Source organism: Pleuronectes platessa, chromosome 9, assembly GCF_947347685.1.
Source record: "Pleuronectes platessa chromosome 9, fPlePla1.1, whole genome shotgun sequence".
In the NCBI taxonomy this organism is placed as follows: Eukaryota; Metazoa; Chordata; class Actinopteri; order Pleuronectiformes; family Pleuronectidae; genus Pleuronectes; species Pleuronectes platessa.
In genome coordinates, this window is record NC_070634.1 from 28,121,088 (window position 1) to 28,137,962 (window position 16,875).

At 48.7% G+C, this 16,875-nt stretch overlaps 1 protein-coding gene across 1 annotated transcript; it reads right to left on the reverse strand.

Moving 5' to 3' along the window:
- Positions 1 to 1,139: 1,139 nt before the first annotated feature.
- On the reverse strand, positions 1,140 to 15,066 carry cdc14ab (cell division cycle 14Ab). The gene is given in 17 exon segments (XM_053431227.1): positions 1,140 to 2,544; positions 6,879 to 7,191; positions 8,374 to 8,496; positions 8,616 to 8,663; positions 9,962 to 10,062; positions 10,392 to 10,490; positions 10,492 to 10,558; positions 10,761 to 10,899; positions 11,403 to 11,633; positions 12,149 to 12,236; positions 12,381 to 12,443; positions 12,552 to 12,618; positions 12,877 to 12,956; positions 13,078 to 13,170; positions 14,025 to 14,100; positions 14,185 to 14,275; positions 14,559 to 15,066. Coding segments are annotated over 17 exon segments (1,755 nt in total). The 5' UTR covers positions 14,605 to 15,066; the 3' UTR covers positions 1,140 to 2,514.
- Between the last annotated feature and the right edge of the window lie 1,809 nt (positions 15,067 to 16,875).

A 16,875-nucleotide genomic window follows, 5' to 3' on the forward strand; every position in this document is an offset into this window, starting at 1 on the left:
TGTTCTTAGAGGATCCGTGGAGCTGGTGTGGATTGAGTCTCTGAGGAGGACCAGGGTCTTCAGAGACCCACAAGATCCTCTGAGCTCCTCTATCTGTAAATGACACATGTGATGGTTCAGGACGACACACGTCAACGTGCACACGTCAACGTGCACACGTCATCCGACTGATTGAAACATCAGTCTCCAACTGGTAGTGTTCACATACGTCTGTCCTGTTTCTACCTGTGACCTGTGTGAGTGTCTGATACTGACTGATTGATTGACAGACGTCTGATAACAGTGACTCTGTTACCTTCAGTTGATCTGAGCTTATTGATCCCTGTGTGATGACTCACGTTGAGGTCATGTGACCAGACCCACAGGGGCCGTCCAACATGTCCAGGGTTCCTTCAGCTGAACTTCAGCTCACAGACAGTCGGCCTCAGTGGTCACATGACGCTGGTTTAAACTCATTAAGTTAACTCAGGGTTTCCTCATCAAGATGTGAGCGTCTGCCCATAAAGGGGCGGGGTCAACTGCATAGGACCAATCACAGACATGGACAGTTTGACTGACAGCAGAGCCGAGGATCAAACTGTTGAATAATAAAAATCAGGAGAACAAACCTCCAGAATAAAGGAAACAGTTCCAGTTGCTAAATTCAGGAAGAACAGCTGGTAGATAGTTTTTATTGTTATACGAGCAGATCTGAATATGATCTCACGTCATCTACATGTATTCTGATTGTGTCTGACTGTTTTAGTCTTTCAGGTGAAAGTGTTCCCTCTGAGGAGAATCTAGATCTTTCAGAAGCTCATCAGAGCTCAGAGGATCTTGTGGGTCTCTGAAGACCCTGGTCCTCCTCAGAGACTCGAACTACGCCAGCTCCACTGATCCTCTAGAACATGATGTCATGGTTCAAAGGAGGTGATTGGTCAGTTGTCGGAGCTTCAGTCTGTTTGATCTCTTATCTCCAACTTCACCTGGAGCAGGTCAGCTGCTCAGGTTAAGTTACCATGTTGATTTACCACGACAACTAGTGAACGAGCTTCATGGAACTGAAGCTCCTGAACTGAACCTGCAGTGACCCTGATGACCCGGTCCTCCTCCTGCTGCGTGGTTCTGAGCTCGGACAGTCGACACAAACGCAAACAGAATCAGAAGAAACAGATTTTATTAATCTTCTCAGAAATAAAGTGAATTAAGAAAAAAGGCTACACATGTATTTTGTAACTCATCCCTTCAATGTTTAAATAAAGTTTGCATTTTTTTTTTTTAAAGAATCAGACTGAAGCAACAATTATTAAAATCACTTCAAAATAAAAGCCCTCTGCAAACTACAGATAAAGGCACTTTGTTTTTTTATGCAGTGAATCGTTCACTTCTCTCAGATTTATTGTTGTTAATGATGATAGTGATAATTATCACCATTATCATGTGACTGGGGAGAATTAACCAGTGGTTGAGCGTCGTTGTGTTTTTTTGCTGTTTTACTTACTCCTTAGGGCTTTTATTATGAAAGTGTAAGAGGTAGAGTATTGGACATTAGAAATATTCTCTGATCAATTGAACAGCTGATCTCCAGACAGCCAATCAGCTGAAAGGTATTTAGTGTCTATCCAGAAACGAAGTTCTTCCTGAGCTAACATCTGTCTGATAAACATGTTGGATTCTCTGAGGACACGTGTCCCAATGCAAAACACACACACAATACACCAACACACGTCAACACGGACATGTCAACATACACAAAAACAGGCAGACTGCACACTAGGGCTGCACAATAGTAGGAGAACATGCGATAACGTTGTTGAATACTGAATGACTGTAAGACTTGTGATAATAAACAAATGTCTTTCTGCTCTGGCTTCGCTGCTAAAGACCCAAAACAGTGAGTAAATAAGTTAACGACATCTGAATATTTATCGTTAATTAATTTAATCTATTTATTATCTATTGCAGCTGGGCTCCTCTAATTGGCCAAATTTATTCACATGAAGAGCGTGAATACTTTTATGTATATCGCATGTCGATATCGTTGCTATACATTTTTGATGTATCATGAGGCCCTAATGAGCACGTCACCATACACACCAACACGCTCAACACACGTGTTGACATCACACCGTGTTAACACACGTTCCACTGGTCAGTGAACACATCATTGCTGGTTTATAAAAACACATTAATGCCCTGAGTTTGTTGCTAATGTTCTGTTTTCTTCTTCTTCTTCCTTCTTTATTGTTGCTGTCGATAATAAAATGATCGGATCCTTCACACAAAGTTAATACTGTAACCATGACGACAGAGCGTCAGCTGATCGAAACTCTAAACGTTCTTTGTTAAAATAAAAATACATTTATATAAAATCTGTCTCTGTATCGACACGAGTCGATGACATCATCTCATTTACATTCAGTGTAGACAGAGCAGCTGTTCGTTGTCTTCAGTCGCTGCGTCCGTCGCTACCTTCTCAGGGTCTTCAGGGGGAATTGTGGGTAATGTGTCCCATGTGTCCTCAGATCTGTAGTTTTAGTACTGGATGAAGTCAGACTGAAGAGACTGTAACAGAGAAGAAACCCAGTCAGTGAGGGTGACAACAGCATAACTACATGCTAAGGACCTGCTAAACAAACGTCATGATTGACAACCGAGACCGACTCAGGATCAGTCGAGGGCTCAGTCACTGATCATCTTTATATACAGTCACTGATCCCCTTTATATACAGTCACTGATCATCTGTATATACAGTCACTGATCATCTTTATATACAGTCACTGATCCTCTTTATATACAGTCACTGATCCTCTTTATATACAGTCACCTATCCTCTTTATATACAGTCACTGATCCTCTTTATATACAGTCACTGATCCTCTTTATATACAGTCACCTATCCTCTTTATATACAGTCACTGATCATCTTAATATTTGCTCGCCAACAGTCTCGCCAACTGATTTTCTTCCTTCGCCTCATGAGACGCTCTGATTCGTCACGGTGTGGTTGAGATAAATGAGGGGGCGGAGCTTGTATTAATAAATGATGTGGTTCCTTTAACTCAGCAGCAGCTTCATGTTAGTGTGAGAGGAGAAACACCGACAGACCTGGGTTCACCTGAAGAACCTGTGAGGCCACCAGGTCATGTGACCTCTGTTATTGAGTTTAATTCAAAAGAGTCAAAGAGCAGAAAATTACAGGTCAGAAACACATTGGAAAAACTAATAACTTATGGATCGAACTATGTGCTACAACAGGTGAGACAACAGGTGAGACTGCAGTGAGACACCAGGTGAAAGTACAGTGAGACTACAGGTGAAACTACAGTGAGACACCAGGTGAAAGTACAGTGAGACAACAGGTGAAACTACAGGTGAGACACCAGGTGAAAGTACAGTGAGACTACAGGTGAAACTACAGTGAGACACCAGGTGAGACTACAGGTGAGACACCAGGTGAAACTACAGTGAGACACCAGGTGAAACTACAGTGAGACCTCAGGTGAGACACCAGGTGAGACACCAGGTGAAACTACAGGTGAGACCTCAGGTGAGACACCAGGTGAGACACCAGGTGAGACAACAGGTGAGACAACAGGTGAGACAACAGGTGAAACTGCAGTGAGACCTCAGGTGAGACAACAGGTGAGACAACAGGTGAGACAACAGGTGAGACAACAGGTGAAACTACAGTGAGACACCAGGTGAGACACCAGGTGAAACTACAGGTGAGACCTCAGGTGAGACCTCAGGTGAGACACCAGGTGAGACACCAGGTGAGACAACAGGTGAGACAACAGGTGAGACAACAGGTGAAACTACAGTGAGACAACAGGTGAGACAACAGGTGAGACTACAGTGAGACACCAGGTGAGACAACAGGTGAAACTACAGGTGAGACAACAGGTGAGACTGCAGTGAGACCTCAGGTGAGACACCAGGTGAAACTACAGTGAGACACCAGGTGAAACTACAGGTGAGACACCAGGTGAAACTACAGTGAGACTACAGGTGAGACACCAGGTGAGACACCAGGTGAGACTACAGGTGAGACAAAAGGTGAGACTGCAGTGAGACCTCAGGTGAGACACCAGGTGAAACTACAGTGAGACACCAGGTGAAACTACAGTGAGACTACAGGTGAGACAACAGGTGAAACTACAGGTGAGACAACAGGTGAGACTGCAGTGAGACCTCAGGTGAGACACCAGGTGAAACTACAGGTGAGACACCAGGTGAAACTACAGTGAGACTACAGGTGAGACACCAGGTGAGACACCAGTTGAGACTACAGTGAGACCTCAGGTGAGACACCAGGTGAAACTACAGGTGAAACTACAGGTGAGACACCAGGTGAGACTACAGGTGAGACACCAGGTGTGACCTCAGGTGAGACACCAGGTGAGACTACAGGTGAGACACCAGGTGAGACTACAGTGAGACACCAGGTGAGACACCAGGTGAGACTACAGTGAGACACCAGGTGAAACTACAGTGAGACACCAGGTGAGACCTCAGGTGAGACACCAGGTGAGACTACAGGTGAGACACCAGGTGAGACTACAGTGAGACACCAGGTGAGACACCAGGTGAGACTACAGTGAGACACCAGGTGAGACCTCAGGTGAGACACCAGGTGAAACTACAGGTGAGACACCAGGTGAGACACCAGGTGAGACTACAGGTGAGACACCAGGTGAGACTACAGTGAGACACCAGGTGAGACTACACTGAGACACCAGGTGAGACCTCAGGTGAGACACCAGGTGAGACTACAGGTGAGACACCAGGTGAGACTACAGGTGAGACACCAGGTGAGACTACAGGTGAGACACCAGGTGAGACTACAGGTGAGACTACAGGTGAGACACCAGGTGAGACTACAGGTGAGACTACAGTGAGACACCAGGTGAGACACCAGGTGAAACTACAGGTGAGACCTCAGGTGAGACCTCAGGTGAGACACCAGGTGAGACACCAGGTGAGACAACAGGTGAGACAACAGGTGAGACAACAGGTGAAACTACAGTGAGACAACAGGTGAGACAACAGGTGAGACTACAGTGAGACACCAGGTGAGACAACAGGTGAAACTACAGGTGAGACAACAGGTGAGACTGCAGTGAGACCTCAGGTGAGACACCAGGTGAAACTACAGTGAGACACCAGGTGAAACTACAGGTGAGACACCAGGTGAAACTACAGTGAGACTACAGGTGAGACACCAGGTGAGACACCAGGTGAGACTACAGGTGAGACAAAAGGTGAGACTGCAGTGAGACCTCAGGTGAGACACCAGGTGAAACTACAGTGAGACACCAGGTGAAACTACAGTGAGACTACAGGTGAGACAACAGGTGAAACTACAGGTGAGACAACAGGTGAGACTGCAGTGAGACCTCAGGTGAGACACCAGGTGAAACTACAGGTGAGACACCAGGTGAAACTACAGTGAGACTACAGGTGAGACACCAGGTGAGACACCAGGTGAGACTACAGTGAGACCTCAGGTGAGACACCAGGTGAAACTACAGGTGAAACTACAGGTGAGACACCAGGTGAGACTACAGGTGAGACACCAGGTGTGACCTCAGGTGAGACACCAGGTGAGACTACAGGTGAGACACCAGGTGAGACTACAGTGAGACACCAGGTGAGACACCAGGTGAGACTACAGTGAGACACCAGGTGAAACTACAGTGAGACACCAGGTGAGACCTCAGGTGAGACACCAGGTGAGACTACAGGTGAGACACCAGGTGAGACTACAGTGAGACACCAGGTGAGACACCAGGTGAGACTACAGTGAGACACCAGGTGAGACCTCAGGTGAGACACCAGGTGAAACTACAGGTGAGACACCAGGTGAGACACCAGGTGAGACTACAGGTGAGACACCAGGTGAGACTACAGTGAGACACCAGGTGAGACTACACTGAGACACCAGGTGAGACCTCAGGTGAGACACCAGGTGAGACTACAGGTGAGACACCAGGTGAGACTACAGGTGAGACACCAGGTGAGACTACAGGTGAGACACCAGGTGAGACTACAGGTGAGACTACAGGTGAGACACCAGGTGAGACTACAGGTGAGACCTCAGGTGAGACACCAGGTGAGACTACAGGTGAGACTACAGGTGAGACACCAGGTGAGACACAAGGTGAGACACAAGGTGAGACTACAGGTGAAACCACAGGTGAGACTACAGTGAGACACCAGGTGAGACACCAGGTGAAACTACAGGTGAGACACCAGGTGAGACTACAGTGAGACACCAGGTGAGACTACAGGTGAAACCACAGGTGAGACTACAGGTGAGACACCAGGTGAGATAGCAGGTGAGACACCAGGTGAGACACAAGGTGAGACTACAATGAGACACCAGGTGAGACAAATGGTGAGACACCAGGTGAGACACCAGGTGAGACACAAGGTGAGACACAAGGTGAGACTACAGTGAGACACCAGGTGAGATAGCAGGTGAGACACCAGGTGAGACACAAGGTGAGACTACAGTGAGACACCAGGTGAGACAAATGGTGAGACACCAGGTGAGACACCAGGTGAGACACAAGGTGAGACACCAGGTGAGACACCAGGTGAGATAGCAGGTGAGACACCAGGTGAGACTACAGGTGAGACACAAGGTGAGACACCAGGTGTGACTACAGGTGAAACCACAGGTGAGACACAAGGTGAGACACCAGGTGAGACAACAGGTGAGACACCAGGTGAGACTACAGGTGAGACTACAGGTGACACCACAGGTGAGACACAAGGTGAGACACCAGGTGAGATAGTAGGTGAGACTACAGGTGTGTTGTGACAGCAGAAGAGTGAGAGCCAACCAAGAGCGAGGGGCGGGGCTAAGCTGCTGCCGTGTCAGAGGACTTACAGGTATGGAGCGGCTCAGGTAGCGTCCTGGGGGGCCCTTCATAGCACTGTAGGCCCCAGGGCCTCGGACCAGGCTCTTCCCTGCAGGGGGCGCTGTGCCGCTGAACGAACGGCTGTTGTTGTTGTTTACTTCGTGCTGGAAACCGCGAGGGCCGTTACCATAGCGACAAAGAGAAGACGGGACCAGGGAGGAGGAGGAGGGGCTTAGGGGCAAAGATGAGGAGGAGGGAGGAGGTGAAGAATAATGATTTGTTGTTTCCTCCTCCACATAAAGGTCAGTCAGAGAGCTGGCCAATCGAGAGCCAAGGGCTGAGCTGATGGGAGGAGCATATTATCAACATGTTATAAACAAAACAATCAGAGGAGGAGTCACAGAAACAGGTGATGAAGAGGAGGAGACACAGCTGAGGAAGAGGAGGAGTCACATGTGATGAAGACGAGGACACACAGACGGTGATGAAGAGGAGGAGTCACATGTGATGAGGAGGAGGAGGAGTCACAGTTGAGGAAGAGGAGGAGTCACAGGTGATGAAGAGAAGGACACACAGGTGGTGATGAAGAGGAGGACACAGGTGATGAAGAGGAGGAGATACAGGTGATGATAAGTAGTGACAGGTGATGAAGAAGAGGAGTCACAGGTGATGATGAGGAGTCATAGGTGATGAAGAGAAGGAGACACGGGTGATGTTCAGTAGTGACCGGTGATGAAGAGGAGTGGGCACAGGTGATGATGAGTAGTGACAGGTGATGAAGAGAAGGACAAACAGGTGATGAAGAGGAGTAGACACAAGTGATGAAGAGAAGGACAAACAGGTGATGAAGAGGAGTAGACACAGGTGATGAAGAGGAGTAGACACAGGTGATGAAGAGGAGGAGATACAGGTGATGATAAGTAGTGACAGGTGATGAAGAAGAGGAGACACAGATGATGATGAGGAGTCACAGGTGATGATGAGGAGTCACAGGTGATGAAGAGAAGGAGACACGGGTGATGATCAGTAGTGACCGGTGATGAAGAGGAGTGGGCACAGGTGATGATGAGTAGTGACAGGTGATGAAGAGAAGGACAAACAGGTGATGAAGAGGAGTAGACACAAGTGATGAAGAGAAGGACAAACAGGTGATGAAGAGGAGGTCATACAGGTGATGAAGAGGAGTAGGACCAGGTGATGAAGAGGAGGAGACACAGGTGATGAAGAGGAGGAGACACAGGTGATGAAGAGGAGGGGTCAAAGGTGAGGAAGAGGAGGAGTGACAGGTGATGAAGAGAAAGAGTCACAGGTGAGGAAGAGGAGGAGGCACAGGTGATGAAGAGGAGGAAACACAGGTGATGAAGAGGAAGACATACAGGTGATGAAGAGGAAGACATACAGGTGATGAAGAGGAAGACATACAGGTGATGAAGAGGAAGACATACAGGTGATGAAGAGGAAGACATACAGGTGATGAAGAGGAAGACATACAGGTGATGAAGAGGAGGAGACGTAGGCACTGACCTCCTAATATTGGAGGCCGTTGATGACGGACTCCTCCCGATCCTCTTGGCTGCAGCTGAAGAAGAGGATGATGGGAACCTGAAGGACTTTAGGGGGGAGGGGGGGGGGGCTCCCATCGATAACCTGAACACACACACACACACACACAGTCATGTTTGATGTGTTGTGGGAGGAGTCAAGGACTGGTTCAGACGTGTCACGGACTGCTGAGGTCACATGACGTAACAGGAAGTGGACAGTACCTGAGCGGCGGAGACGCTGACCTGCTGTGAATCTTCATGTCGTCCGTCCTGAAACAAACACGAGTTAACATGTGACCATGTCCACTCACATGTCCTCTCACATGTCCTCTCACACGTCCTCTCACACGTCCTCTCACACGTCCTCTCACACGTCCACTCACACGTCCTCTCACATCCTCTCACACGTCCTCACACATCCTCTCACACGTCCTCACACGTCCTCTCACACGTCCTCTCACACGTCCTCTCACACGTCCTCTCACACGTCCTCTCACACGTCCTCTCACACGTCCTCTCACACGTCCTCTCACACGTCCACTCACACGTCCTCTCACACGTCCTCTCACACGTCCTCTCACACGTCCTCTCACACGTCCTCTCACACGTCCTCTCACACGTCCTCTCACACGTCCTCTCACACGTCCTCTCACACGTCCTCTCACACGTCCTCTCACACGTCCTCTCACACGTCCTCTCACACGTCCTCTCACACGTCCTCTCACACGTCCTCACACATCCTCTCACACGTCCTCACACGTCCTCTCACACGTCCTCTCACACGTCCTCTCACACGTCCTCTCACACGTCCTCTCACACGTCCTCTCACACGTCCTCTCACACGTCCTCTCACACGTCCACTCACACGTCCTCTCACACGTCCTCTCACACGTCCTCTCACACGTCCTCTCACACGTCCTCTCACACGTCCTCTCACACGTCCACTCACACGTCCACTCACACGTCCTCTCACACGTCCACTCACACGTCCACTCACACGTCCTCTCACACGTCCTCTCACACGTCCACTCACACGTCCACTCACACGTCCTCTCACACGTCCACTCACACGTCCACTCACACGTCCACTCACACGTCCTCTCACACGTCCTCTCACACGTCCTCTCACACGTCCACTCACACGTCCTCTCACACGTCCTCTCACACGTCCTCTCACACGTCCTCTCACACGTCCTCTCACACGTCCACTCACACGTCCTCTCACACGTCCTCTCACACGTCCTCTCACACGTCCTCTCACACGTCCTCTCACACGTCCTCTCACACGTCCACTCACACGTCCACTCACACGTCCTCTCACACGTCCACTCACACGTCCACTCACACGTCCACTCACACGTCCTCTCACACGTCCTCTCACACGTCCTCTCACACGTCCACTCACACGTCCTCTCACACGTCCTCTCACACGTCCTCTCACACGTCCTCTCACACGTCCACTCACACGTCCACTCACACGTCCACTCACACGTCCTCTCACACGTCCACCAGCGTTCTGACCACGTCAACAAACCCCCCACCCCCAACTAACCCCCCACCCCTCCTACCTCAGAGGTCCGGTTGTGGCGGGGCGGGGGGGGCGTCGACTCTTTAATGCTCTTAGTTTGTCTCCCTGAGTCAGAGCGAGCCCACCGTCTGTTAGCTCCCCCTGGTGGATAAAACAAATGCACCATGAGTGTGTGTGTGTGTGTGTGTGTTTGTGTGTGTTTGTGTGTGTTTGTGTGTGTTTGTGTGCGTGGTTAACACGATCATTGGCCTCATTCACGATCACGTAAGGAAGTAAAAATGGTTTGACATCAAAGTTGACGCCAGCTACCGACAAGAATAAAATAAGGAAGCAAAATGTAATATTCTCAGTGTTTTAACTTCATGTTTCAGAAGAAGTGACTCAGCAGGTTTTACTAGAGGTGATGAAGAACTCTATTTCAGAGTTAGAGGGTTTAGGTTAGAATCAGGTTACATGTGTGTGTCTGTGACCTTGTGTAGAAGGTCAGAGGTCGATGATCTGCTCGTGTTGCTGTTTGGGGCGGAGTTTAAGTTGAGGTCGTCCATGCTGGTGATGAGGTGAGACCCCCCCCCCCCCCTCCAGCTTGATCTTCTGGGCGCGTTCACTGTCGCCGAGCAACCACAGCGCGGCCTGCTTGCTGTGAACACACACACACACACACACACACACACACACACACACACACACACACACACACACACACACACACACACACACACACACACACACACACACACACACACACACACACACACACACACACACACACACACACGTTGGTTCTGGATCTGGTTCTGGTTCTTTCAATCAGTAATTACAAACAACATCCAGTGACTCACTCTTCCAGGAAGTTCTGCTGAGGTCCAATCACAGAGCCCGGTCTGCAGATCCGGATCCAGGCTATGGCCTCGCCCGCCGTGAAGCGATAATGTTTCATCAGGTAACAGCCAATCAGAGTGCCTGTCCTGCCCAGACCAGCTGACAGAGAGAGGGACGTTCAGTCAGACTCACCTGCACATTGTCAACAGACTGAGACAATCATCTGATTACGTCTGGTCCACATCATCTTTTGTTTTAGTTTCTCTGATTCAGGGAGTAGAGAGAGACAGACCAGAGGAATGGACGAGAGGGACGGATGAGAGTGACAGACGAGAGGAGAGAGACAGACGAGGGGAGAGACACAGACGAGAGGGACGGACGAGAGGGACGGACAACAGGAGAGGGACGGAGGAGAGGAGAAACACAGACGAGAGGAGAGAGACGGTCGAGAGGAGAGAGACGGACGAGAGGGACGGACGAGGGGAGAAACACAGACGAGAGGTGAGAGACGGACGAGGGGAGAGTGGAGAGAGACGGACGAGAGGAGAGAGACAGACGAGAGGTGAGAGACGGACGAGGGGAGAGTGGAGAGAGACGGACGAGAGGAGAGAGACGGACATCATCAGAAACATGGGTCACTTCCGGAGACAGGACGTCCTCACCTTTGCAATGGACGGCCACGGCTCCGTCTGTGCCCTCACAGATGTGCAGGAAGCGGCGTGTGATGGTGTCGCTCGGCGTGCTGCCGTCCATGAAGAAGAGGTCGTGGTGGTCGAACCCGGCGTTGCTGAAACGTTTGGAGTCGTAGATCTTCTTGTTGAGACGCACGATGGTGGAGACGTTGTGTTTCCTGAAGTAGGGGAAGTACGCCTCCGGGGCGTGGAGAGGGTAACCTGCAGGGGGCGGAGCCAGCACAAGTGTTACTGTGGCCTTTATAGTGGGGGGTTAATAGTTAATGATTTTAATTCTCATTTCCTGCTCCTGTGTTTGTATGTGCATTAACAATAATATATAATAACACAATTATATGCGTTACATATAAATATATGTGTGTGTGTGTTCATTGTCTGAATAGAACTTTCTCTGATGGTGGATCACAGACTGATCCTGGACCATGGATCCTGATGGTGTCAGCTGATCGAGGACTACGATCACAACCAGACTTCTTGATACACAACATGTCTCCTCACATCTTCTACCATCAGGAGCTCCTCAGCTCCTTCATCTCCATCAGACATGATGTATAAACTGGTTCTTCTCATGTAGTGAATCCTGTTGACTCTGAGCTTTATTCACTGATCACTAAGTTTCTATTTGTTTCTTGTTAACGTCTATGAGACAAACTGGGAATATAATACAAATCAAATTGAATTGATTGAAAGCTTGAAGTCACTTCCTGGGAACTTACCGTTCTCCACTTTAGTTTTCGGATGAGGTCCGCTGAACGCCACAAACTTCCCCGGGACGATCCAGTTCAGGTCTCCGTTCTCCACCCGCTACAGACCAGGAAAGACGAGGACACACACGTTTCTTCATGGTTATCTTCCTTGTGGTGTTTCTGTGTCATGTGACTGGCGTCTGGAGAATGAGTGACCTTCAACTTCCTCTTCTTCTGTCTGAAGAAGAGTCGAGAGACTCACCTCGTAATGTTCATACTCGTCCACATCGAACGTCTCGAAGTCAAAGAAGCCGTGCTGCAGAGCCTGAAACACAACCAGAACCACAAGTGTGTGTTTGTTTTTACACATCATCATTGTGGGCTTGTCCAGTCGCCAATTGGCTGATTCAGCCAATCAGAGTGAAGAACTGACCTTCCTGATGCCCTGAAGACAGTCGAGTAGAGTGAGACTGTAGCTGCAGTTTCCAATGGACGCATCTCTGCAGAGACACAAAGTCACAGAGTCCTCATCAGTGACCCGTCGTCCAGCAGACAATCAGCTGACCATGTGTTCACTATTTAATCACTACACAATAACAAGCTGCTGACACACACACACTCTCTGAATGACTAATGAGACACGTGGGACATTCAATGTCAGAAGGAGGACTGAGTTTCAGGAGGTTCCTGAGCGTCCCCTGCTGGCCACTCAGTGACAGGGTTAAAGGTCACAGGTAGAACAGGAAGTGGACACTGACCTGAAGGGCAGGTAGGAGGCGTTCGATCCCGAGACCAGAGCTCGGTACGCTTCTTCTGGAGTCTTCTTCAGGTAAATCATCTGAGACACGAAGAAGACCAGTCATGTGATACATCATGTGACCAGGAGACTAAATCAATAGAGTTTTTTATCTCAGCTTGTTTAATGTTTAGTCAACAGGAAGAGGAAGTGATGCACTCACAGCGTATCCTCCAATCAGAACAGCAGCGTTCGATCTCTTCCTCTGGTTGAAGCTGGTGTAGTGAACGATTCGTTTCCTGGTCAGAGTGAAGGACTGAGGAAGAGGAGCACAGCTTCATCAGGTTTCTGTTTGTCCAAACGTCTCCGTGTCACATGACCTGTCACGTGACACGGTCAGCGTATGAAGCGTCACCTGTCTCCTCATTAGTGACTGTTATTGATCACATGACTGAAATCAAGTCGATGACGAGCTGCAGGTGAACAGCCCATGACCTCCGACCTCTGTATATAAACTCCCACGCTGAAAATTCGCCTGACACTCACAGGAAGTGATGTCACCAAATTCAAATTGTTAGAAACATTTGTTTTGTTAGTTATATATAGTTTGCGTTGCAGCTCCTGTTTCATTAGTACAATGCAAAATGGGAAAACTGTGTGATGACCACACGCCATCTTCAGACTGAACCCAGTTTACTGTGAGCAGACAAGTTTCATTGGATCTGGACCTAAACGAGTTCTGGATCAGAACCAGGACATGTTCCGGTTCCCTGCGGTGTCGGGGGGGCTCAGGTACGACTTCCTGATATGTCCGGTCTGCTTGTTGTCATGACGCTCAACAACAGTCAACCAGAGGAATGTTGTTACCATCGCAACAAAAAGACAACACAAAACATACAATCTGAAAAAGCTGCAAAGTCGATACACACACATACACACAAAACAAAATACATGCATGATCTTTATAGGCTGGTCTACTAGAGAAACACATGAATGAGTAATGAGCTGTGTCAGCTGATCGGGTGTGGTCGTCTTATTGGTCGTTTGAGTGAACACGTTACTGGTGAAACTTTAATAATGGAGTCATCTATGTCCCTCAGGAGGTGATGTTGTGTAACAAGTGTCCTGTTGCATTCTGGACATTCCTGCAGTGGGAGGGGTGAAACTCACCTTCAGCTTCTTGTTGAGTTTGCAGCAGAATCTGAACAACATGGACAAGTTGAGAGGCCCGAAGTCTGCATAGAAACTGAGAGACACACAAAGACACACACAGAGTCAGAGTGTCCACACAGACACACACTCAGTGTTCATACATCACACACGCACTCACTTCTCGTAGACGAACTCCTCGTCGGTGCAGAAGTAGTGTGTGTTGGCCGTGCTCTTGGGTTTACTGCGTAACGTGGCGAAGTACAGACGCTCTGAAAGAGACACACAACACATCATTTAGCTCTCATCCAAGTGACTCACAACAAGTGCATCAGGGAACAAAACCACAACAACCAGAGTCACGTGAGTGACGTTCAGATCACTGACATGTTGAGTTTTATACTTGAATCTTATTTGAATGTATATTGAGAATTTCCTCTACGAAGGATCAATAAAGCTTCAGCTTCTCTGCTCAGCTGATCAGAGCATTGATCAGCTGATCACTTGTTTCTATAGTTTGAGGGACCTCTGAGTCTTTGAGTCTTTGAGTCTCACCTCTGATGAACTCTGCCGCCCCCTGCAGCTCGGGGTCCTCACTCATCCTGAACAGGTCTCACTTCCTCAAACTTTACGCACTGCTAACACGTTAGCCGCTAACATTTAGCAGCTGCAGCCGAACTGTTTGAGAAGTGAAGAAACGTCTGTTCTGTTTCCCATCAGGCAGTGCGGCTGCTCTTCACTCACTCAAGAACTTTTTCTTCCGTTTCCGTTGTTTCTTCTTCGCGTTTTAACCGATAAATCTCCCGGTTAGCCTGTTAGCCTGTTAGCATGTTAGCATGCTAGCTGTTAGCATCGCGGCGGCTCGAGTCTCAGACTGTGATTGATCCTCAAGACACGCATTACCATAGTAACGCTCCTTGGCAACCGCAGCCAATCAGCGAGCAGGACGCCCCGTGCTGCCTTCACGGTCAGCTGGGAAACCGGAGACTCATTCACGTTTCCAACAGGTTCCTCTGCACGAGAATCGAACTGTGATCATTAGAGACTCTCAACAGACGTCAGGTTAGCGACCTCAGTCCAATGCAGGGGGCGACACCGAGTCAAACTGAAACTGCTCAAGCTCAACGTAAACACATCAAGATTCATGTCCGCAGCAAGGACTCCAGGCTTCAGAGGTCAGAGGTCACTAAAGGTCATAGGTCAGAGGCATGTGATGACCTGTGAGGCCACGTGGCTCTGCAGTGAGATGGATGAATCTCAGCAGATCCTCACTCCGTCCTGTTCATCACGGAGACTCGGGATCCCGACCAGGCTGTGGAGGAGGACTGTGCATAACCACTAACAACCAGTGTTGTTGTGATGGAACCAGTACCGACACACTGGTCACCAGATGTGGAGTACGTTAAAGTGAGATGCCGCAGGAGTTTACAGTCCTTATTGCTATGGCTGTATTCGTGCCACCTAGTGCTAACCCCGAGCGGGCCCTGGACAGCTAACCGGTAACTCACCGACTGATTACCTAGCAGGCTTTGTTATTATAGCTGCAGACTTAAACAAGCACACATGAAATCTGTCCTCTCTAGTTTTGACCAACATGTGGCATGTCCCACGAGAGGTCTAAACGCTATGGACCATGTCTACAGCAACGATAAGGACTCCAACCTGGACCAGCACCAGTTCACCTGGAGAACCAACGGGTCAACGGATGATGCCATCAACACAACACTGCACGTTCCCACCTGGAACATCATGGGACACATGTGAGGATGCTGTTTTAGATTTGAGCTCAGCAGAATGGAGAGCCCACTGCTGGGCCTGGGTGGGAACTGTGAGGATTTCAATACTTAACTATAGTCTCTGTCTGACTGAACTCTTAACAATAAAGATAGAAGCAGTTTGGGCCAGATATAATGCCTTCTATACAAAAGATTAATATTAACCTTTTCCTTCCTAGTGTGTAATCTTGAAATTAGAAGGTATGTGAGTCACATTTTGTTTTGGTTTAGTTTCGAATGTCTGCACAAACACAACGTACAGCCGCTATAGCAGAAACACAATAATATCTTTTCTCCATAAAAAACCGCTTGGCCCTCATGGCATCAGCTGTGTCAAGGCCTTGTCTCCTGTTCACTTCCTTATTCCAATGCCAAGAGGAGGAACCAAGGACGGTTCTGATGTGTCTCGTGTTCTGAGACTCGAGACTTCCCCGGGGCTACTAGACTTCTGGGGTAGTGTGTTGGATGCCCGTTGTTTTGCTGATCGATAGCTGTCATTGCTTTCTAAATAAATACTTGATTGAACCAAACCGAGTTCGGCTCATCTTCTCCTATTTAGGATAAACGACCACACAACGACAGAACCAGCACTTATGTCTTAAGGACATTTTAACCAACAGCTCACAGACGGTCAGGGTAGGGACCATCCTTCACCCCACAGGGGTGCATGCTGGGTCCTCTCCTGTTCTCCCTCTACACACATGGTGGTTGGCTTGATACACAATGATGATGACTCGCCTACAGGGATGAGGTCTGCAAACTGACAGAATGGTGATCCAACCATAACCATAAAACAATGGAGATGATCATCCTTTAATTCTCACTTAAAACACATTTCTAGGACGGCCTTATTCCACTTGAGCAATATCTCACAAATCAAACATGTCCTTTTGCAAAAGATGCAGAAGAACGAGTTCAGAACTTTGTTCCATCCAGACGTGATTATTGTAATTCATTATTATCCGGCTCCAGCAGGAAGTCGTTAAAGACTCTGCAGTTTGTCCTAAATGCTGCAGCACGTGTCCTGAAGACAACCAGGGACAGAGACCACATGTCTCCTGTGTTAGCTTCACTACACTGGCTTCCTGTTAAATCTA